The 24,008-nt window shown below is 37.5% G+C and overlaps 1 protein-coding gene and 1 pseudogene across 1 annotated transcript in view; one reads left to right on the forward strand and one right to left on the reverse strand.

Annotated features, from left to right (window-relative positions):
• Positions 1 to 1,837: 1,837 nt before the first annotated feature.
• On the forward strand, positions 1,838 to 3,305 carry LOC102490268 (zinc finger CCCH domain-containing protein 15-like; annotated as a pseudogene).
• Positions 3,306 to 12,776: 9,471 nt separating this feature from the next.
• NCKAP1 (NCK associated protein 1) overlaps positions 12,777 to 24,008 on the reverse strand; it is a gene marked incomplete at its 5' end in the record, with an annotated part of 112,364 nt that continues 101,132 nt past the window's right edge. Inside the window, 7 exon segments of the mRNA XM_014586051.1 lie at positions 12,777 to 13,609; positions 14,559 to 14,648; positions 17,718 to 17,827; positions 18,606 to 18,722; positions 21,655 to 21,748; positions 22,125 to 22,205; positions 22,628 to 22,710. Coding sequence (XP_014441537.1) covers positions 13,493 to 13,609; positions 14,559 to 14,648; positions 17,718 to 17,827; positions 18,606 to 18,722; positions 21,655 to 21,748; positions 22,125 to 22,205; positions 22,628 to 22,710 — 692 coding nt within the window.

A 24,008-nucleotide genomic window follows, 5' to 3' on the forward strand; every position in this document is an offset into this window, starting at 1 on the left:
CTAAAGGAATGAGTGGAAAATGGAAGCAAGCAATTTTACTTTTGAGAAATTACCCTAAGGAAACGAATAACAAAGTTCACAAAGACACAGATAGAAGATACTTATAATAATGAAAAACAGTAAATTGCCTAAATGTCCATCCAAATGAAACTTATGGTATATATATAAAGAGGCATTAACAAAAATCAAGTGCAGGCCTCATAGCCTAATGGTTAAGGGAGATGGATCACAAAGACAACAGCAGTTAGAATCCAGGCTCCAGCTGCTTGAAAAACATGCTGAATATATGTGCATGTGTACCCGAAATCCTGATAGGAAGGAGGAAATGGAACTGTGGCATGACCACGCCCCACAGAGAGTTACTTTCTTCTCTTTTTCTCTGTCTCTCAGATGAGTTGCATATACTCTCTGGCAATTAAAAAAAAATTAAAATATAAAAACCCTTTCTCTGGGGCCAGCAGGTGGCATGGTGGGTAAGGTGCTGGGTTCCCATATGGCCAACCACAGTTTGATTCCAGACCTGGTGGCTTGAAAATGCCAGGTGCATGTGCATGCCTGCCCAAAATCCTGAGAGGAGAATGGAGAAGGGATTATGGGGTGGCCATCCCAACTGGGGGGTGATTTTTCACTTTCCCTCTCTCGGTCCTCCCTGGGGAGCATCTACACTCTATGACAAAACCTAAACAAAACAAACAATAAAAACCCCTTTCCCTTTTTTACTGTTGTGTGAAGTAAGATTCCAGGCCAGTATGTACAGTATGATCACACTGTGATAAACAACAAGAACAGTATGTTGTAGTATAAATTCGGAAGAAAATAACGATTAAAACAAATAAAATGTTAAAATAGAAATTGCCAATTTACTTCAAACTTTTTCCTCCAAGTCACTCTGCCTGGCCTCACTTCTTTTTTTCTTGCTAGAGGATACATGCGCTCGCTGGAGACAGAGGCGAGAGAGAAGGAAAGAGAAAAAGCATCCCCCGTGATGGCCACACTGCATCCCCTCTCCAGTTCCCTCAGGATTTTGAGCATGCACGTATGTACACACACCTGGTGTGTTTTTCAAGCCCCTGGGTCTGGACTAGAACTATGGTAGTCAGCCATGTGGGATCCAGCTGCCTTAAATACCAGGTCACTGGCTGCCCACCCCAACCCCCCTTTTATTTGGAAGAAAAATTTCCTATAAAGAACAAATAGTGTCAGTTTGGGTGCAAGAAAAACAAATTTGGACAAGAAAAATGTCCAGTTGACTATGAAAGTGTGACCTTTTCTTGGTGGCAGATGGCTTATCTATGTCTGATGCGCATTCCCACATGTGACTCCACAGTATTTTCAAAGACCTGCTTTACCTCTCAGGATATAATTGCCTATGGGGTTACTACTGCTTCAGGATCCTAATACTTTGAAACAAACAGCACTGTCTTAATTCCCATTGCACATTGTGTAATCAAGCCATGCCTCTAAAACAAGTCTATATTAAAGTTTCCCTTAAAACAATTCTTATGTGGGGCCCAGCAGATTGTGTGGTAGGCACTGGACCCTCACATGGTTGACCTCAGTTTGAGTCCCGGACCTGGCACCTTGGAAGTCATGCCGGTGTGTGTGCATGTGTGCATGCAAAGAATCCCGAGAGTATGGAGAAGAGACTGAAGCATGGCATCCCCAGAGAATGGAGAAGAGATTGTAGTATGGCCAATCCCCATGGGGAGAGATTTCTCCCTTTCCCTCTCTACCGTCTCTCTGGCCAGTGCACATGCCCTATGGCAAAAATCTAAAACAAACCAACAACTCAGGGTATCCATCTGTGCTTGTCTAACTGATGCCTCTTACCTCTGCAATGCCTGCTAAGAAACAGGCTCAGGCTGGGGGCAGCAAAAAGACAGAACAGAAGAAGATTATCAAAGACAAAAACTTTTGGTTTAAAGAAAAAGAAGGGAGCAAAGCAAGAGTTTATTGAGGCTGTCACTCGTCAAGTTAAATGTGGTCAACAAAATGCACAACAGGTAGCACCAAGTGAGGCTGGAAAGAAATTGAAGAAAGATAAGAATTACAGGAGCTAAATGAGCTGTTCAAACCTATAGCTGCTGCTCCAAATATAAGGTGCAGATTCCAAGTTCATGGTAAGGAGATAAGAGTAAATTCTCTGGGGCCAGCAGTTAGCGTAATGGCTATGTCGCTGGACTCCCACATAGTTGACCGTGGTTCGCGTCCTGGACCCAGTGGCTTAAAACTCACGCCGGGTGCGTGTGCGTGCGCGTGCGTGCTCAAGATCCCGAGAGGAGAATGGAGAATGGATTGCAGCATGGCCATCCTCCCCAGGGGGTGATTTCTCGCTTTCTATCTCTGTCTCTGTCTGGCAAGTGCACGCGCCCTATGGCAAAAACCTCTCCAAAAAAAAGTAAATTCTCTCATGATTTGACTCTGGAGAGCGAATGTGAAGACAAAGCATTTACATTGATGTAAGAGACAAAGAACTTGAAAAAGATACTATGGATAATTGGGATGAGAAAAAGCTGGAACAAGCAGTGAACAAGAAGTATAGTGAAGTGAAAAAGAAAAAAAAACAAAAATTCAAATAGTGCGCAAGCATTTTCTTGAAGCTATTGAAAACAAGTATGGCTGGTTTGGGGTATGCCCTGGAGGAGGTGATATGTGCATGTACCGTCAAGCATTTCCACCTGGATTTGTCTTAAAAAAAGACAAAGAGAAAGATGATGAAATTTCATTACAAGATCTCTTCGAGAGACAGTGTTCTGCACTAGGTCTAAATGTTAGCAAAATCACTCTAGAATCTTTTCTTGCAGGGAAAAGAAGGAAAAGACAAGAAAAGATGGATAAACTTGAACAAGATATAGAAAGAAGGAAAGTTGACTTCAAAGCAGGGAAAGCATCAGTGATCAGTGGTCGTGAGGTGTTTGAATTCCATCCTGGTCAATGAGGATGATGAGGAAGCAGATGATACCCCTTATGCCCAGGGAACAGGTGGTGATGAGGCTGATGATTCAATGAACATCAATGACACAGATTTAAACCTGTATATCCCAGGACATGTAGATGAAACAGGTATTACTGTAGCCAGTCTTGAAAGATTCCGCACACATACTTCAGGTAAAGATGAAAACAAATTAAATGAAGCTTCTGGGGGCAGGGCTGAAAATGGTGAAAAAAGTGATTTGGAAGATGACACTGAAGGGGAGGGACAGGAAAATGGAGTCGCCGATGCTGTTCCTATTGATGGAACTCTTTTTACTGGGGAAGATTTGGATGAACTAGAAGAATTAAACACTCTTGATTTAGAAGATTGACATCAAATAAGCCAGTGAAAAAATAAGTCAGCTCAGCATGAGTTGAAATTGACTACATTAAGTTCTTCCACCTAGAATCAGCAGGATGCTTATTTCTCATGCTGACTCTGGAGGGCTTAGCCTCCTCCAAAAAAAAGAATATTCTCCCTACATCTTCTCTTCTGACTTTGACTACATCTCATAGTAAGTTCAGCGTAGCTCACGATAAATTGAAAACATAATGGTCATTGCAGAAAATGACTGATCGTTGTAACTGTCCACTCAAGTAGGAAGTGTAACTGCTTTTCCAGCTTTTGGTTTTCATTGGGCATGGCTTATTACAAGGAACCACATAAATTTACATTTAAAAATACCCTACATTTGATGCAGTTTTTAAGTCAGTGATTTCATTTTCTTTGTATTTACATGTTTAGAAGATTGCCTAAAACATGAACACTGTACTTCATAAAGCAAACTTGATGTGCAGATTCAGTATTGTATATGTTTGGACAATTAGATGGACATTTAAAATAGAACTTCTTTATTCTGACAGAATCAGCAACAATGCCCTGTGTTAAACTGTTTAAAGGTTTTCCCTCTTTTTTTTTTTTGCCAATAAAGTTGGCAAACATTAAACACACACATGCACACATACAACGTCTTCTGGAATCTCTAAAAATCAAGAAATAGTGACAAGTATTCCCTGCTCTCAATATAGACTGGACAAATCATACACAAAATAGCAATATGTAATCTTGTGGCACCCTGTTTCATTCCATTCTCTATATCTGGATAAAACAAACATTATAATTCAGTTCACAGCAGCTTTCTTTTATCTTAATACAAATTACCAGTGTATATATAAGAAGCCTGAGAGAGTAACAGAAGTGCTTTATAATGTCCAGACACAAAGTGAAACAGTCTTTACAATGCCAATCAAAGAGAAAACACATGGTTAGTTTTCAAAGGTATGGAGCTGCTCTGCCCTCCTTGCCGACCGCCACGCACTAGGTCCTTCATGTCTTTCCCATTCATTACTGACTGATGGAGCAGTTCTCAGCAACATTCTCACTAGTTTCATGATCATTTAACTTGTTCCCATTCTTTTAAATAACTCTATTCATTTGATTATAGAAACCTGGGGGCACACAAGTGCTTTAAATTCTTAATTTCTTAAAAATGTCACATTATTTTATTTTCTAATTTTAGTATTCCCCCCCCCCCGAGGAATGTTTTTCAAGATACTTAAGCAAATCTTGTAACAGTTGACCTCATATCAAATGCTATACTTATATATTCCTAAACCAAAGTTTGTCTAAGTTTAAACTAAAGCTTTCCAGTTACTGAATAAATTACTGAGCATCTTAATTAAGGAAACCATTCAAGGTGTGATACAGTCTAGTGTTTATTTTATGTTATGGCATTCTTTCCATGTCTCTGCTCTTCTGAGTTCATTTTCTTTCTTAAAAAAGTTTATTTTATTTACTTGTTTTGTGATAAGTAGAGACGGGGTTGGGGTGGGGAGAGGTTGCGCCTTAATAGGATCTTGCCATGCCACAATTATCCTCCCAGCCTCTGAGCCAACCAGGGCCACAGATATGCTCTGATGGGCCCAGATGTGTTCAGATCAGTCAGGCCTCCCATGGTGCAGCAGTGCCCTACTGCTTGTGCCACCACCCCTGGGTGCCATGTCCCGTTTGATAATCAGCTTCTATTAGTCCAGGTTCTGTTGGTGATGAGTTTTTAACTTTTGTCTGAAAATATTTTTATTTTTCCTAAATCTTGATGAGTATTTTTTTACTAAACATAGAATTTCAGGTAAGCAGTTACTTATTCATTATTTTGGAGGTTTCTTTGCTTCTCTGAGAAACAAACATTTGATAAGTTTTGACATATACGTGCATGTAGGAAATCATAATCACACTCAAGATCATGAATTTACACAGCAACCTTAAAAATGTCCCATTACTATTTTATAATCGTTCTCTTCCTATTTCTTCCTGCTCTTGTCCATATTGAGGCTAAAAATGAAAGGCTTTCTTTCATTATAGATTAGTTTGCAACTTTTGAACTTTATATCAGTGGAATCATCTAGCATGCACTTTCTTTTGTTAGTTTTTTTTTTTTTTTTTGTTACTCAGCATATTACTTTGGAGTCTGACCATACTGCAGTGTGTATCTATAGTTTATTTCTTTGTTTTCTGTTCTGTCTGAATATAGCACAGTTTATACATTCACATGTTAATAGACATTTGAGGTCTTTCCTGTTTTTAGGTCTTATAACTAATCCTGTTTTAAACATGAATATACTAGTCTTTGTATGAACATATGCTTTCTTTTCTCTTATGTAAATTCCTAGGGGTAAAATGGCTGAATCTGGGAGTAAGTATGTTCAGTTTTTAAGGAAACCGCCAAAGTCTTGTAAAAAGTAGTTATAACTTTATACATTGCCACTTTCATTGTATGAAGATTCTATTTCCTTCACATACTTGTGAGCACCTTGTATTATCACTCTCTTTATTTTAGTCATTCTGATAAAATTTAGTGCTATCTCCACAAGTTTTCATTTTTATGTTCCTAACAACAAATGATGTTAAACATTTTCATGAGTTTGTCATGTGTGTTTTTTCTTAGTAAAATGTCTATTAAATTCTTTTGCCTAATATTTTTTTTTTTACTTTCTTAATACTGCATTTTAAAATGTCTTTATATATTCAGGATAAAAGTGCTTTATTATGTGTATAAATTGAAATAGATCATCCTCTCGTCTGTAGCTTGCATTTTCATTTTTAAAAAGGTATCTTTTAAAGAACAGAAGTTATTTGGAAAAGTCAAAACTATCAATGCACTTGACTTGTTATAACTCAGAAATCTTTGCAAAGTTCAAGGTTAAAAATGCTTTCTTCTATGGTTCTTTCTAAATATTTTATTGGTTTAGTTATAAATCTAGGTGTATGATGGACTTGACATAACTGGTAATGGTGCAAGTTACAGATAAAAATTCATATAGATATCAGTATTTTCAGCACCATTTGTTGTAAATATGATATTTTTTCCTCTGAAATGATATATATTTTGGTTGAAAATCAGTTACTCTTGAGGGCAGAAGGTGGTGTAATGGTTAAGGCTCTGGATCCCACATGGCTGATTCTGCAGTTTGAAGAGTAGATGGAGTTGCAGCATGGTCATTCCCCCCAGGGGTGGTTTTTCACTTTTCCTCTCTCTCCGTCTCTCTTTAGCAAGTATACCTGCCTTACAGCAAAAACCTGAAAATAAATAAATAAATAATTAGAGTTTCTAATATTGAAATATTTCTCTCTCTCTCTTTTTTTTTTAAGGTGTGCCATATTTATTTTCTTTCAGCCATTTTATTTTAAAATTTAAGTTTTCAGTATGCTAGTGTAGTGCATGCTTTATCTGTAAGCATTTCTTATTTTTTTATGCTAGTAAAATTGAGATTGCCTTTTATTTTCATTTTTGGTTGTTTGTTCTTACTGTATTGTTTGAGGATTGATCTTTGAGAGGTCAAGAAAGCAAAACAAGATACCTCCATAGAACACTTCACAGGAATTTATTAGAAGGTAACTCACATTTGAGAATATTCAGATAGATGGCAGCATGTCTCATAGTCTCAACTCTGTGTTCCTCACAAGCAGGGTTTTTAAAGGAAATTCAAATGGGGCTACATCTGGTTTGGAAATGCAATTGCTTCCAGGTTCCCCAAATCATCAGCCTTTTTCTAAAAAAGGCAAGCTGTGCAAGTGAAGGAAATAGATTGTTATCTTAAGCAGCAAACACATGGCTGCAAGAAATGTGAGGCCAAAATGGCATTAATCCTTACAAAATAGAGCCAGTCAGCAGGACTCATACATATATGAACATACAATTGGTTTTTGCATGTTGATCTTTTACCCTGCTACATTGCTAATCTCATTTATTTATCCTAGCAGCTTTATTGTAGGTAATGCTCCATTTTCACGAGTCAGGACATCAGATGGGCCCTTCCTAGGTTCCCCATCCTTGCACTGCAGCAGTTAACTGAGGCAATTGTGGGGCTTAGCTTGTTTATATTCTATTAGAAATCACTATCTTTCATTTCCTGATGACAGCATCTTGAAATCCATGGTTTCCTACACATTGCCCATTTTTTTTTCAGACATAAGTAAATACAATCCATGTCTCTCCATTTTATTTGGAAAAGTGAAAATTTAGAAGTTACCTAAGTCTGTTTTGATGTTTTCTAGATGGCCACTTCTCCTCTAGCAGAACTGCCACAGCCAACCTGCCAACCTGCAGGTGGACATGAGTCTGCCCCTGCTGACCCTTAGTCCTATGAATGTGTGAAATAGGATAGATTAACAAAAGCTGTTTCTGAAGTTCTTCCCTCAGAAATCTGATTCAGCTGGTAGGATGAGGCTTGTACATTGGTATTACAAACAAACATGTAAACAAACAAACGAATGAACAAAAATTTCTCAGGAGATTCTAATGTTCTAGGGATCTATGGTAAATCACTATATAAAGAGAACAAACAAAGGGAGATACAGTTCCTGTCCTTAGAAAGTTACATGAAGGATGCAATCAGCAGATTGCTAACATTTCTTAGGAAAGGTGTTATGAGAAAGAAATAGAGAATGCTGTGGGAATACCTAGGTAAGACCTCTTACTGAGATCTGGGAGTCTTTTATGATGAGGCACTCAAGACAAAACAGCTCTAAATTCTTCTGAAAACTTGAGCGATTGAAAGTGAGAAGAAACCTCTACTATAAAAACTATCAGCAATTTATTTTCATGTTGTTCTAAGGGGTGAAGCTAAAATTCCACACTTGTGCTTCAGTTTGTTTGTTTGTTTATTTGTTTAGAGAGGGTAGCATTTTAGTGAGACTTTGGGTATGAAAAGGTAAAACAAAAATTGTGGAATGGAAGAAGAGGTCAACTGATTTTTATGTTGTAGAAGTTTTTCTTTTTTGAAAAAGTAAGTTTATCCTCAGCAGATTATTAAAACTATATTCTGGAATCTAGATAAGAGACTGGAATAAGGCAAAAAAACTTGTATTTTTCTTCTACTAGATCCAGTTTAACCAAGGCAAAAGGTGCTGAATATTGGATGGGGAGAGATGTTCAATAGCGATCCTTGGTGGATGACTCGCCTGGTCTCATCACAAAGTGGTCCTCTGTATCGGCCATGGTCTTTGAACTCTATGACCCTTGATGGTCAGATTCAGTTAAAGTTTTCTTTTCTATGTTGCTCTTCCTTTGGCTATTCACAGTAATTTTTTAATGTTTGATTTTAAATACCACAGCTAACTTATGCCTGTATCTTATAAATTGAGGCATTTTTTCTCTTTCCAGATATGGTTGGCAGAACTCATTGATGTCTCTCAAGACTCCTGCTCTGTGGTTTTCTTGTTCTATATACTTTCCTTTCCTTGAGTATAGAAGAATTCTGTAAGTATTATAGGATATTGTTCTTCTGATGATCTTATTTCACAAGGCAAGAGGGTGTTTGTAGATATAATGAAATTATTTACCTTATAAGTTGAATTTAGTTAATCAAAGGAAGATTATGTGGGCAATCTTGACCTATTTCAGGTGTCCTTAAAAGAGAAAAGAAGCAGCAGCAGATGCTCTCCTCTGGCCTTAAAGAGGTAAGCTGCCATGTTGTGAGAAGAAGGGTCATGTGGCAAGGGCCTGAGAATGGACCCTGGGAACTGGGAATAGTCTGGCTAATAGCAAGCAAGAAAACAGGGATCTCAGTCATGGGGCCAAGATCCAGCGGGTGTGCAAGAGGATCCCATGCTTCAAGTAAAATGGCAACCCCAGCTGACAACTTGAAAAGAGCATAAAGTGACACTAGGCAAAGAACTCAACTTGTCTATATCTGAATCCTTACCCACAGAAACTGAGATAATCAACGGTGTGGTTTTAAGCCACCAAGTTTCTGGCAATTTGTTATGCAACAAAAGAAAACTAATATAGCAGTAGAAGGCCAAGTAGTATGTGTTAACATCAGCTTCCATATGCAGATATTTCTCTGCATATGGAAGAGAAGTACTATGCTGGAGCTCAGTGTTCATTGAAGAGCAAGACAATGTCCCTGCCTTTATAGACTTCAAGTATAGTAGAGAATATAATCTAAAATTAAAGGACCATAATAGAGCATGAATCTTCGGATGAAGCTATGGGAACATGTAGCAATGGCACAGAGTCTGAATGAAAATTGATACCAAAGCCTCCCAGAAGTGGTGGTGTGTCACCGGATTCTAACAAAGAAGCTGGAAATGGCCAGGTCAGCTACCAATGGTGACATTGTCTTTGTGACAAAGGAAATAGCATGGTCAAAGGTCCAGAAGCAAGAGGTAGCAAAGCCTTTGAAGAACTGGAGGTGGTTCAGAATTTTGGAAGCAGAGAACAAGGGGAAGATGAAGGATAAGAGTTTGGTGAGATAAGCTTTGCTCAGGTCATAGAGTGGTAAGTCTTATCAAAGTGTTTAACTTTCATACTGAGAGCAAAGGGAGCACCAAAAATTTTTAAGTGGAAATGGGCACAGAACATTTTGTGATTTAAAACAATCTTTTGAGTAGAGCATGGTTAGAAGTAGGAGGAATAAACTACTGAGTTTTTAAAGTCTTTTCAAGAATAAAAACAAAATGGAGTATTATTGTCATGCTTGTGAGTTAGTATTGATTTTTAATTAATTAATTAATTAACTTATATTATATTTAATCACTGTACATCTTTATGGCATTTAAATAATTTTCCCCAGCATAAATACAGTGTACATTAGTCAAGTCAAAGATATTACCACATATATTATCATCAACAGATAACTTCTAATTTTTGTGTTTGTTAAATGTTTTTTTTTTCCTTGATTCCCTTTCTCCCCCCCCTTTTATATTGTAAATTAGTACAGCCATTGTAGAGAAGAATATGGAGGTTCCTTAAAAAACTTCAAATAAAACTACGATACAATCAAGCAATTACATTTCTGGGTATTTACCTAAAGGATAAAATACTCAGTTGGAAAAATACTTGCACATTCATGCTTATTGCAGCATTATGCACAATTGCTAGGACATGGAATCACCCCAAATGTCCAAGAAGAGATGAAGGAGTTGAGAAAGTGTGGCACATGTACTCTACTGAATATTTCTCAGCCATAGAAAACAATGAGACCTTGACATTTGATACAAAGTAGAAGATTTAATGCTAAACAAAGCAAACCAGACTATGAAAGACAGGCATTGTATGTCTCTGTTTAATGTATACGAAACGTCTTTCCTCTGTGGCAGAAACTGAAAGATTGGAAGGTATAACTGTAGGGAGGGCAACTGTTGATTTTTAAGGTAACTTTTGAAAGTGGACGACCCTCTCTCTTAGCTGGTTCAATCATTTTACTATTGTCTCTTTGATCAAGTTGAGGCTGAAACCCTCCCCAGTAGCCTTTAAGTTCATGTTCTCTTCCTAGTACAGCAGGATAGGCCATTCTATTATATGTATACCAACAGGCTGTATATAACTTCCTCATGAGTCTGGTGCTGTCTTGTCCTTACTGAAAGACAGAAAGCTAGTTGCAGTGTATTATGAAATGTTTCCTGTTTTTACTTAGGGTATTTAGGGTTCATAAAAATAGGGGAATAAAGGGTCTTCTTGCAGTTTCTTTGTGAGCAAAGAGCAAAATCTATCCACTTTATCATCAACAGACAGACATTACTGTAGTGTAGCCTCTGGAACTTTTGAATAATTTTTGTTCTTTGAATTGGTCAAAATGAAAAATGTATACTATTCACATTTAATCAATTGTAATTTGGTAGATTAATCAGAGTTTGCTAAGGAAAATACAAATATAATTTTATTTAGGAAGTTATAACAAGGAGCCAAGTGTAATTATATAGTTCAATTTCAAGGTAAAAGAACTAGATCAAGAATATGAAAAGAGATATTCAGAAATTGAAAACATTTGGGTTGATTAAGAGAAGTTGACTATAATGTTCAGTGAGAAAGATTTTGAAGTGGCATACACATTCTTTGGGAAGGATGACTGTGATCAATCAATGATGTCTAGGATTGCATCCTTTTTTATTTAAAGGTTGTTGCCTTAGGGCACACATGCTTGCCATAGAGAGACAGAGATTGAGAGAGAGAGAGACGGAGACAGTGAAAGGGAAAGTGAGAAATCACCCCCCGCCCCACCCCAGGAGATGGTCACATCACAATCCTTTCTCTTCCATTCTCCTCCTGGGATCTTGGGCACATATGAACACATGCCTGGTGTGATTTTTAAGCCACCAGGTCCGGGACTGGAACTGTGGTTGGACATGTGGGAGTCCAATGATGTAAGTGCTATGCTATCTGCTGGCCCAGTGGGGCTGCTTTCTTAAGTGGCCTTCTAGATCTGGATTCTATGCTATATATCTAGATCAGAACAGATTTAAACAACAAAGTTGATGGTTGCATGATTTATATTATTTAAGATAAACATTTGAATTTTTTTTCAAATTCAGTGGATTTACATATACATAATTGGAGAATAATTTCTGACTAGAGCAGGGAAGTCCTGGTAAGAGAAGTTTGCTGGTTTCACTTTTATCAAGATGTTGATAAGGGGGACCAGCAGTTAGCGTAATGGCTATGTCGCTGGACTACCATGTAGTCGATGGTGGTTCGCGTTCCGGACCTGGTGGCTTAAAACTCACGCCAGGTGCGTGTGCGTGCGCCCCAAGATCCCGAGAGGAGAATGGGGAAGAACGGATTGCGGTGTGACCATCCCCCCTGGGGGTGATTTCTCGCTTTCTGTCTCTTTGTCTCTCTCTGTCTGTCTGTCTGGTGAGTGCACGCACCCTAAAGCAAAAACCTCTCCCCCCCAAAAAAAGAAAAGATGTTGATAGGGCATGAGTTCAGGGTTAAGTTTACAGGAATATTTCTTTAATATACTGATTACATCATGGGGAATTTATATTATTTTTTTTGGAGAGGTTTTTGCTATAGGGCATGTGTGCTCGCCAGACAGACAGAGAAAGACATAGAGACAGAAAGCGAGAAATCACCCCCCAGGGGGGATGGTCACGCCGCAATCCCTTCTCCCCCATTCTCCTCTCGGGATATTGGGCATGCATGCACATGCGCTTGGCATGAGTTCTAAGCCACTGGGTCCGGGACGCGAACTGTGGTCAACAACGTGGGAATCCAGAGGCATAGCCATTACGCAAACTGCTGGTTCCCCAAAATTGGAAATTTCTAAACCTTACCACCTGACTTAGTTAAGATTACTCTAAGGGGGCCAGCAGATGGATGGTATGATGGATAAGGTGCTAGAGGTCTGCATGGACAACTGTGGTTTGAATCCCATATCTGGCAGCTTGAAAATCACTCTGGGCACATCTGCATGCTCAAAATCCTGGAAGGAGAATGGGAATGGTGAAGGGATTGTGGTTGTGGCTATCCACCCTGTAGGGAAGAGGGGAGATTGATATCTCTTGTATCAACAGTTGATAAATGTCTAAGATTTTTTTTTTATTATACAGCAGGGTACAATGGTAGTGCTAATGCCAACGGGGCACCATGAAATTAGTCTAAAAATTATCACTAGGATTTATACAAGCAACAACATATACTGCTGTTTTAGAATTTGGGACATGATCTGCTTCTGATACTAAGCAGTCCTTCAACTTTTTTTTTTTTATTATGTTATATAGTGTTACAGTATTTAGTTTGGCAAATGTTTTAAAATAAAGTAGAAATGTATTCATAACATCACAGAAATGCACATCCAATTTTGTTTTCAATAAGAACCATAGGTACAGATCAGAACTCTTCCCTATATGAAATAATTTACACACAGATGAATGCTATAATTTCACTATCTAAAATAATCACTAAATACAATTCTTTTTCAGAAATAAACAAGCAAAGGTTTTTTTCATTATCAAATATCAAAAACATGTAGATAATGTATGTTTTTCCAAACAAATGATACTCTAAAATTAAAAGGAATTATTTCAGTGAATTCAGTGAATGTGCAACCTAACCAACCAAGTATATTGCAGTACAGCCATATTAAGAAACCAATGATCAGAAAATACAACCATATGAAAGGAATTTGTATTTCACAAAACTGTTTCCAGGCCTTAAGGTAAAACAGTTCCACAGTTTACAGGTAAAACCAAGGCAACAAAAAAATGCGTGCTTGTCTTGAATAAGCAAATATTTTATGCAGAAGATGTAACACTTTGTTTGTAGACAGCATGATATGCATTTCTCAGTAAGACATAAGGAAAACAAGATTCCAAAAGATCCATGGTCAGAAATGGGGATTCCTGCACAATCTGAAAAATTCCAAAAATGCATCAAAATTAAAGTTATTTATAAAGAGAACATTTACTGACAGCTACACACAGCTAGACATTGTTACTACAAATGGACAAAAATTATTTTCTTTTTAAATCTTAAAACCTAAAATGTAAATGTGCCACAGAGAATTCTATAAAAAACATTTAAGGTGATACTACTATTCAATTAAGTCAATTAATCAACAGGAATATACTAGACACTTTCTTCAACAATACAATAGACATAAAAAATAATACAGTAATGTCTAAAATACGATTCATTACCATCAAGTCTAACTGGTGAACCAAGACTAAGCCAGGAAGCAAAACCTAATTATAATATAATGGAAAGCTGTAAGTTCTAGAGTAGTTTAGAAGGAAAGAAAGATTACTTTTGCCAGAATAATCAGCAGAGACTATCTGGAAAAAGATTTCAGCTACGGGGTATGCTGAGTTACCAGAACAGACACGGACCCATGTAGATACCATGAATGACCCTGAACAGTGGAAGAACAACATAAGAGAAACAAGAATGGCAGGTTCATAGACAATGCAGAAAAGATACTGACTAGACACAGGAAATTACCAAAAATTATATTACACAGAGCTATAATCAGAATGTGGAAAACTGAGGAATTAAAACTGGTACACTAGGAAAATTTAAGACCTTAGTGTTTCCTAACAAGGTTAAAAAAAGGTTCATAAAAGAATATCCTATAGTTAATGCTAATATACTTGATTTAGTTGTTTTCTGATATTGCCATAATGATAAAATATGAATGCTATCAATCTTTTCAGCTATTTTTAGAAAGCTGTGGTTTTGGTGAAATAAACATAGGATCAAAAAGCACATCTGCTCTTATTACTATTCAATTACTAAAATGCCAAGAAAAAAACTCTTAGGAATAACTGAAACTTTGTTAGAAAAAAATAAAATGAAACTTACCATATCTAGCAGTAAGTAAACAGACTCTCTATTCCTTGTTGTAGTTTTATCAGTCTCCTGGCCAATTTTTAGTAGACTGGAGGATGCAAGCTTTAAAGTACACACACATACATGTTAGGTAGGATTTTTAATGAAATGTTCATCAGTTATTTATTTTCAGTATGCTTCAACTTCCAACAAATTTCAGTCATCCAGTGTGATACATAAAATAAAAAGTAATTAGGTAACAAATAAGATGAGCTTAGATACTTTACACGCAGGCAAAAATTTAGAGAGCTACTAAAGAATAAAGAGACTAAAGACATCAAGTATAACAAAATATTATTGGCCTTTAAAACTTATTTCTTTTTGGGAACCAGCAGTTAGCGTAATGGCTATGTCGCTGGACTCCCACGTAGTTGCCCGTGGTTTGCGTCCCTGACCTGGTGGCTTAAAACTCACGCCGGGAGCGTGTGCGTGCGTGCCCAAGATCCTGAGAGGAGAATGGAGGAGAAGGGATTTGCGGCGTGACCATCCCCTCTGGGGGGTGATTTCTCACTTTCTACATCTCTCTCTCTGTCTGTCTGGCGAGCGCACGCGCCCTATAGCAAAAACCTCTCCAAAAAAAACCCAAACAAACAAAAAAACTGATTTCTTTTTCAAAATAAGTCTCTTTTTTAAATGATTCAAATTATTTTCTTTCTTTCCAATATCTGTGTTAACAATACTTCTTAGCTGTCAAGCAAGATGACAATTTCATACTGGGTTTGAACTTACAGGAACACTGTGAGATTACGACATTTAGTGCTGAATGAAGGAAATAAAGCAAATGGAAAGATTTAAAAAGCTTTGATTATGTTCTTTAAAAATAAAAGTTATTTTCTCAAGTAAGTAGTATATCTGCTTTAAAAAACAAACCAAAAAAATCACTAAAATTATTTTTTGGGTCAGCAGATGGCACGGAGGTTAAGGTGGCTGGATTCCACATGACTGGCTGTGCATTTTGATTCCTACATCTGGTGGCTTGAAAACCATACCCAGCCCACGTGTGTGTGTGTGTGTGTGCCTAGAGTCCCAAGAAGAGAAACGAGGAAGGGTTGTGGAGTGGTCATCCACCATCCGTTGAGGGTGATTTCTCACTCCTTTCCCAGTCTCTCTCCAGTGAGCACATATGGCCTGTAGCAAAAACTGGGGAAAGAAAAATAACAACAATAAAAATAAAATAAATATTTTTTTTAAAAAGTCAACAAGATTGGGACCAGCGGTGAGTGTAATGGCCATGTCGCTGGATTCGCATGTAGTTGACCACAGTTCATGTCCTGGACCCAGTGGCTTAAAACTCATGCCAGGTCGTGTGCGTGTGCGTGCGTGCCCAAGATCTTGAGAGGAGAATGGAGGAGAAGGGACTATGGCGTGGCCATCCCCCCTGGGGGGGGTGGTGATTTCTCGCTTTCTATCTCTCTGTCTGGCGAGCACACGTACCCTACAGCAAAACCTTCTCCAAAAAAAAAAAAAAAAAGCCAACAAGATTGAAAAAGAAGCAAGCAATTTAGAACTCATTATGCCACAGTGCATCTTTCCTTTAAGTAAAATATTGATACAGTTTATACAGGCTGAGCATCCCTAATCAGAAAAACGCAAATCCTCCAAAATCTGAAACATTTTGAGCATCAACATCATGCCACAAGTGGAAAATTCCGCATCTGCCTTGTGACAGAATGCAGTCAAAATGCCACAATATAAAAATACTGTAGAGATGGGGCCAGTAGTTGGCATAACAGTTAAAGTGCTAGATTCCCACATGGCTTACTGAGGTTTAAGTCCCAGACCCAGCGGCTTGAAAATCACTCTGGGCATAGGAGTGTGCATGCCCCAAATCCCAGGAGAACAAAGGAGAAGAGACTGAGGCATGGTCATCCTCCTTGGGGGATGATTTCTCACTTTCCCTCTCAGTCTCTCTCTCTTTCTGTTGAGTATATGAGTCCTATGGCAAAAACCTTAAAAAAAAAAAAAATACTGTTGATTCCAGCAGGTGGTGTGGTGGTTAATGCAGCTGGACTGCCACATGGTGGACTGTAGTTTGAGTCCCAGACACGGTGGTGTGAAAATTACACCAGGCATGTGTGCTCAAAATCCTAGGAAGATGATGGATTAGATAATGGATGAGAAAGGACTGCAGTGTGGTCATCTCTTCAGGGGTGATTTCTCACTTTCCCTGTCATCGTCTCTCTTCAGCAAGTGCACACACCCTATGGCAAAAACCTTAAAAAAAAAATACTGTATAAAATTATTTTCAGGGTATGTGAATGAGAGTATTAAATAAATTTCATGTTTAGACTCAGATCCCATCTCCAAGATATCTCATTATGTATATGCAAATATTCCAGCTCCCCACTCCCAAATAGAAAATCTGAAATATTTTTGGTCTCAAACATTTCAAATAAGGGATATTCAACCTGTATTGATAAAGGAAAGAAATAACTACACTGATAGAGAAACTCAGAGCCATATTTTGTGAGGCAATGCACAAGAGAGACTGGGGTGGGGAGAAGCCCTCAATGGGGTCTGGTCATGCCACGATCCTTTTTGTTCTAATTTTCCATTATATCAGGATCCTGGGAAGTACACACATGCCCAGAGTGAAGCTAGCTGGGCTGGGATTTGAATACTAGTCAGCCATATGTGCGCTGGCTTCCTCTGTGCAGCACTGAACCACTGTGCCACTGGGCTGGCCCTGTTTTCTTAATGAGTTTGTCACAATTAATGGTCTTTCACCAAATAAATAGAAATAGATAACATTCTCACTCTTTGCATTAATTTGTTTTTTTCCTCTTTAAACAGTAGGAAAATTCCGAGAGCAGTCTATCATCATTACAGGAAAAACAGTCACCTCATGGAGCTCTGCAAACAAGGAAGACAATTCTGCTTCTAAGGGAAAAACTGATGCCCTGCCTTCGCCTGTTCTTCTCTCCAAAATTAAAACAGCAAAAGAAACCCCACAAAAAACAAAAAAAGTAAACAAAGACTGAAATTCATATATTTGAGAAAAGCTTTTGAAACAAAAAATACCACTAGAAGACATTAAATAAAATGTAAAAAGGAACATTTACATTGTGACTTCTCATAGTCATACTTCCTATTTTCTTTCTAAAATATCATGATTTCTGTAATTACACATACCGCCAGAAATTCTTTAAGACGATCTTCAATGCTTCCTTTATGGATTGTAAACAAGGCTGCAGCAATCTGGTTGATGGCTTTGGCCAAACAATGTATATTGTTGCAGTGCCCTGAGAAAGTGCAAGTAGGGTTGTAGATTTAGTATGACCCAGAGATTAAAAAAAATATATAGAAGGTAACAACTTCACAGTCTGCATGAATAGTGGCATGATTAAAAGTAGAGCAAGACATGACCTGATTTGCTATCCTATCAATTTCATGAGAACTGGATGCTTTCAAAAACAGTGAAGCAGGCACCAGCAGGTGGCATGGTGGTTAAGGCGCTGGACACTCCCACGTGGCTGACCACAGTTTGAGTCCTGGGCCTAGGGGCTTGCTTTCTGACTTTCTCTCTCTCTCTCTCTGTCTCTGTCTGGTCAAATTAAAATAAATCAATGAATAAATAAACTTAAATAATTATTTAAAAAACAAACAAAAAAACAAAAAAGAGTGTAACAAGAGAGCAATAAATTATCATCTCTGTATTAAATAGGCAAAGATTTTAGAGACCCCTTAAAAAAAAAGTCACAGGACAGTTTTACAGTATCTAAGAAACTTAAAAAGGAAGGGCACAACTGCATTACAAACACTATCATTGATTCTTTAAAATAATCCTTTACACTTGATATTACCTCACCATCCTCTACCACCACACATGCATTCAAGTTTATAAGAACTCACATACATTTCGTAAATCAGAAAACTGGGGTTAAAAAAAGACACACAGGCTATCCCAGGTCACATAGCTAATAAGTGACAGAACTTACATAGCATCGAAAACTTGAAGAGTACCTACTATACCACATTCCATGATCTTTCCACGTAAAAACAATTGTAAACCTCTGTTACCTTCTATAGCAGGACTGTACTGAGACATCACATTACTAGCCAGGGTTGGCAAAGAAACTGCCACGAAGACCATGAGAAGGCAGGCAATTTTATATTCTTCTTCTGGGCTAATATTTTCTAAGCAAAATAAAAATAAAACCAGGTATTCAAGATTAACTAAAAGTTGACTATATAAATTAGACAAAAATTGCTTACTACTTTATTTAAAAACAATAAATTATTTAATTAGAGCTCTATAAAACTGATTTTGTTATAAGAAATAAAAATAATAAGGTAGAAACAGTACACATTACTACTAGCTATTACCAACTACTCAGGCTCATTTCAAGAACCTCTAATAAGCAGTAATGCAAGATTTTTAATTTTTTTTTTTTTGAGAAGTTTTTGCTATAGGGCACGTGCGCTCGCCAGACAGAGAGAGACTGAGAGACAGAAAGTGAGAAATCACCCCCCAGGGGGGATCGCCATGCTGCAATTCCTTCTCCTCCATACTCCTCTCGGGATCTTGGGCATGCACGCACACGCGCCCGGCGTGAGTCTTAAGCCTCCGGGTGTGGGACGCGAACCGTGGTCGACTATGTGGGAGTCCAGCGACATAGACATTTCGCTAACTGCTGGTTCCTGCCCCAAAGATTTTTTTAAAGAATTATTTTATTTAACTCTATCTATCTATCTATTTATTTATTTATATTTGACTGGGGGTGGCAGAGAGAAAAAAAATAAGACAGTAAGCCACCAGGCACTTGAACCACAGTTGATCATGTGGGAGTCCAGCGCCCTTAACCACCACACCACGTGGTAGCCCCAGACTTTTATTTAATTGTAAGATTATAAAGCAAGGGGCCAGCAGATAGCATAGTGGTTATGTTGCCAGACTCCCACATGGCCGACTGCAGTTTGAGTCTGAGACTTAGTGGCTTGAAAATCACTCTGGGTGCGTATGCATGTGTGCCCAAGATTTTGGGAAAAGAAGGAACTGTGGCATGGCCATTTCCCCTGGGAGGGGGGCGATTTGGTGATTTCTCACTTTCCTTCTTACTGTCTCTGTCTCCCTCTCTCTCCAACAAGAGCATGCACCCTAAGGCAAAAACACAAGTAAGTAAGCCTATAGGGCAAAAAATATAGTTAGGTTAACTGAAATCCTAAAATTTCCTCATTGAACACTTGAGAAATGATTACTTTACAACAAGGAAATGTAATTTACTACAGTTCAGAGACTTTATAATCCCATAAATTATTGTGCAAAAATCACCAAAAAAGAACATTACTTTTTTTCTGAAATATATTAATTTAATGACCTGAAATCTACTATTTAAAAGATATAGAGTGGCTTGTATTTCCAGCCTATTTTGGAAGTTATAAAAAACCAGTCATGAATACCAAGCATTGCTACAAAGCATTTAAGACATAAGACATAACCCTTTCTAAAATATTTATTGTACTCAAATCATGGATTATCTATGCACCTGCTTTTTTTTGAGAGAGAGTTTTTTTTGTTTGTTTGGTTGGTTTTTTTACTATAGGGTATGTGCACTCACCAGAGAGACAGAAAGCAAAAAATCACCCCCTGGGCGTTGGCATGTTGTAATCCCTTCTCCTCCATTCTCCTCTTGGGAACTTGGGCACACATGCACAGGTGCCCAACCTGAGTTTTAAGTTACCGGGTCTGGGATTCGAACCGCAGTCAACTATGTGGGAGTCCAGCAATGTAACCATCACACAATCTGCTGGTCCCTTGACACCTGATTTCTTAACTGGTTTCTGAGAACCTCTAGCTACACTACTACTTGTCATCACATATAACTAAGAATTGAATTAAAAAGAAAGTCAAAGTAAGTTTTAAAAATTTGGCTGATCGTGAAAAATATAGCTACAGCAAATTAAGTAATAATTATCCACATGACTATAATTAACATACTGAAAGAGACATGGTTAAATGAGAAAAGTACTGACAAACTCAAATTCTATGCTACGGACTGAAGTAGGGACACTTCAGCACCAGAAACATGAAATGTTATTAACTAGATTTATTAACTAAATGAATCCAGGAATATCTAGCACATTCTGGGTACTATGTTTCAAAAGACCGACCTTGAAATTTTCTAAATGTTTAATATTATATAACGATGCAAACTCTGTACAGAGAATGGTTCCCAGTCTAAATAGAATAGGACACTCTTTTCAAGATCAATTTTTGGCTATTTATTGGACCATTCTCTTATATAAATGCTATTATTTACCTCAACCTTAAAATTCTGTTTTATTCCTGCCTATAATCACTGCAATTTTATTTCTTTGCTCACTGATACCATAAAACTCTCTAAGAGAGTTGTTTTATGTTTATTATCTCTAATTCCTTTTCTCCTATTCTTCAAGTATGTCCTAATCAGGCATTTGCCCTAAAACTACACTGACACTGGGGCTGGCAGGTACCATGGTAGTTAATGGTGCTGGACTCCCTCCCACATGGCTGGCCAGGGTTTGAGTCCCAGACCTGGTGGCTTGCTTCCTCACTTTGCTTCTCTCTCTCTGTCCATCTATGATAACATTTAAACAAATTAATTAATTTAAAAAATTTCATTAAAAAAAATACTGCATTGACACTGATCTTGTTAGCACCACCCATTACCTCTGAGTAGCTGAACTCCCTCCCCCATTTCAGTTCCTTGGAAACTATTCTTCCCTATTTTTTCTTCTATTTCACTGGTCTTGCCTTCTTAATTTCTTTTTTGATGGTTCTCCCTCTTTTCCCTGAGCACTTAAGTTAGAGTGGCTCAAGGTTCTAGACCTTGATCATCTTCACTGCTCCTATACATGCTAAGCGGCCTTAGTAATCTCATCCACTTCCATGGCTTACAAACCAGCTGTTTGATGGCTAACACAAACTCCAGAAATCAGGAATCTTGCCTTTTCTGCACTGATATATTTTAACTGCCAAAACAAAATGCTTAATACGAAGTAGGTATGTCAATGGACAAGTATCACACCTGTAACTATACTGTCTAGAAATGATAACTAAGAGTACCACACACTTACTAATACATTTTACCTGATTTTTGTGAGGAAAGAGCTACCACCAAGGCAGGATCAATCTCACAGGGTAATCCAGCAGCTGATGATAACTCATACACATTCATTGCAACCTAATCAAAGTACAAGAATTACAGAGTAAGAAATATTCTAACAAATTCTGAGAAAGCTCACTTTGGTAAGAAAAGATTTACTACTAGAACACTAAAGAATTTAAAAAACTTGGCTGAAGCAGAACTACGGCATAACACTAAAAAAATGAGATTTTTCAAACAATTTTACATTGCTATAGGTGATCAAAGGAGAGTGAATTTTAAAACGCTTAACTGAAACTTCGGTGCTGAGCTATGAGGGATGCAATTTAACAGGCAAATAAGCTGACTACTCTAAAACAGAAACTTTACGTAGCTTAGTATGTATTACATTTTATTCATATGTAACAAATACATTTTAGAAACTGTAAAATAACAACAGAAGTTATATAATTACCTTCATATCTGTTTCCCTTGGAATGTGATCCTTAAAATCTTCAATTGAACTTACAAGAAAAGGAATGTGGTAGGATAAAACCTAGGCAGGACAACAAAAAATGTGAAATTATTTTTAAATGGTGACCCTTAAAAGTTTACAAAATATCTAAAAGTATTTTACTATTCTATTTTTATGTGATTTTTCTAAAGTATCACGATATACGGAAATGAAATGCATTCAATTTTAAATATATTCAGTATAATCAAAATTTAAAAATGCTTTAATAAATAGCCAAATTGGTAAAAGTGGTACAATAGCCAGACAAGTTATATCACCAAAATTTCAATACCAAAACACAGAGCTTGAATAATTCTAGATTCTATAAAGTTTATTTTACATAAATATGAAAACTAAAATGTTAATATCTCATTGTAGGTTATGATTTAAAGAGTAACTTTCAATTTTGGAGAAATTAAAAAGGATTATTGGATATAGTGTATGTATTTGTAATGGTTCCTTACATCTCTAAGTGCTTCTTGTGCCAATGATCGGAAGGATAAAATTACACCGATTATTGTCATCCTCTTCAAGACACTGTCAACAGCTAAATTCAAAGGAAGGGGAGGAGAAAAAAGTATGAATTCACCTTGAAGAAAACCTTTTTTAAAAGAATTATTTTACTGAACTTTACTTATTTATTTTAATTTGACCAGAGAGGGACAGGGCAACAGAGAGAGAAAGAGAGAGAGAAAGCCGCCAGGTCTGGGACTCGAACTGTGGTCAGCCACGTGGCAGTCCAGCACTCTTCACCACACCACCTGCCGCCCCCAAAGAAAACTCTTAAAGTCATACAATTCCCATGATAAGGGCCTTTTAATTACAACAAATGAAAAGAGGCAAAGGTATTGATAGCTGATATTTAAACCATGTATTCACCTGAAATCATTATAGTTCACTTCAAATGGAGTACCCCCTATGTTTTGTAAATGGGTTAGATAGATCACCTGAATTTTCAAATAGTTTTGTAAGCAGCCACCTGAATAACCTTTCAGAAAAGGTAAAAGCAGAAGGAAGAACAGAAATATTTGGGGATGAAAGAAGTTGATCAAGTGCATATAAGTTAAATCCTGGAATGGCTCAGGAATCTGGAGATACTAAAATTTTAAGTCATTGTCTTGAGTCAAAACACAAAAAGTAACTATTAAGACCATACAAAGTTTTTTTATTTTCCTTAAAATTTTTACAATATGGCACATACTCTCACCAGAGAGGAGACAGAGATGGTGAGAGGGAAAGTAAGAAATCACTTCCCAAGGGGGATGACCATGCTGCAATCCTTTCTTCTCCATTCTCCCCATGGGATTTGGGGCATACATGCACATGTACCTGGAGTGATTTTCAAGCCACCAGGTCCAGAACTTGAACCGTAGTCGGCCATGTGGGAGTCCAGCACCTTAAACACTATGTCACCTGCTGGACCCACCATATGTAGTTTGGTAAGAAAAGGTTTTAAAAAAATTCTTGGTTTACAAAATCAAGGAAGATGAGGACTGGAAGGGTCAATACTTTCATGCTATAAAGCCAAACAAACATTTATTGAAGGGACTGTACTATGTAGTAAGAATGTGATTTTTCTAAAGTACTAAGATATACAGAAATGAAATGCATTCAATTTTAAATATATTCAACGGATTGTACTATGCAGTAAGAATGCAAATATAAACAGAATAATGATCCAAATCTTAAATAACAACAACCTAAATGGGCTATCAAGATAACTAAGAAAATTTTAAGAGAAAGATACAATATTCATAAGCTGAATATACATAACACACTTTTGGAAAGAGGCTGTGTGTGTGCATGTGTGTGTGCGTGTGCGTGTGTGTGTGTGTGTGTGTGTGT

Source organism: Tupaia chinensis, unplaced genomic scaffold (assembly GCF_000334495.1).
Source record: "Tupaia chinensis unplaced genomic scaffold, TupChi_1.0 Scaffold000111_1, whole genome shotgun sequence".
Taxonomy (NCBI): domain Eukaryota; kingdom Metazoa; phylum Chordata; class Mammalia; order Scandentia; family Tupaiidae; genus Tupaia; species Tupaia belangeri.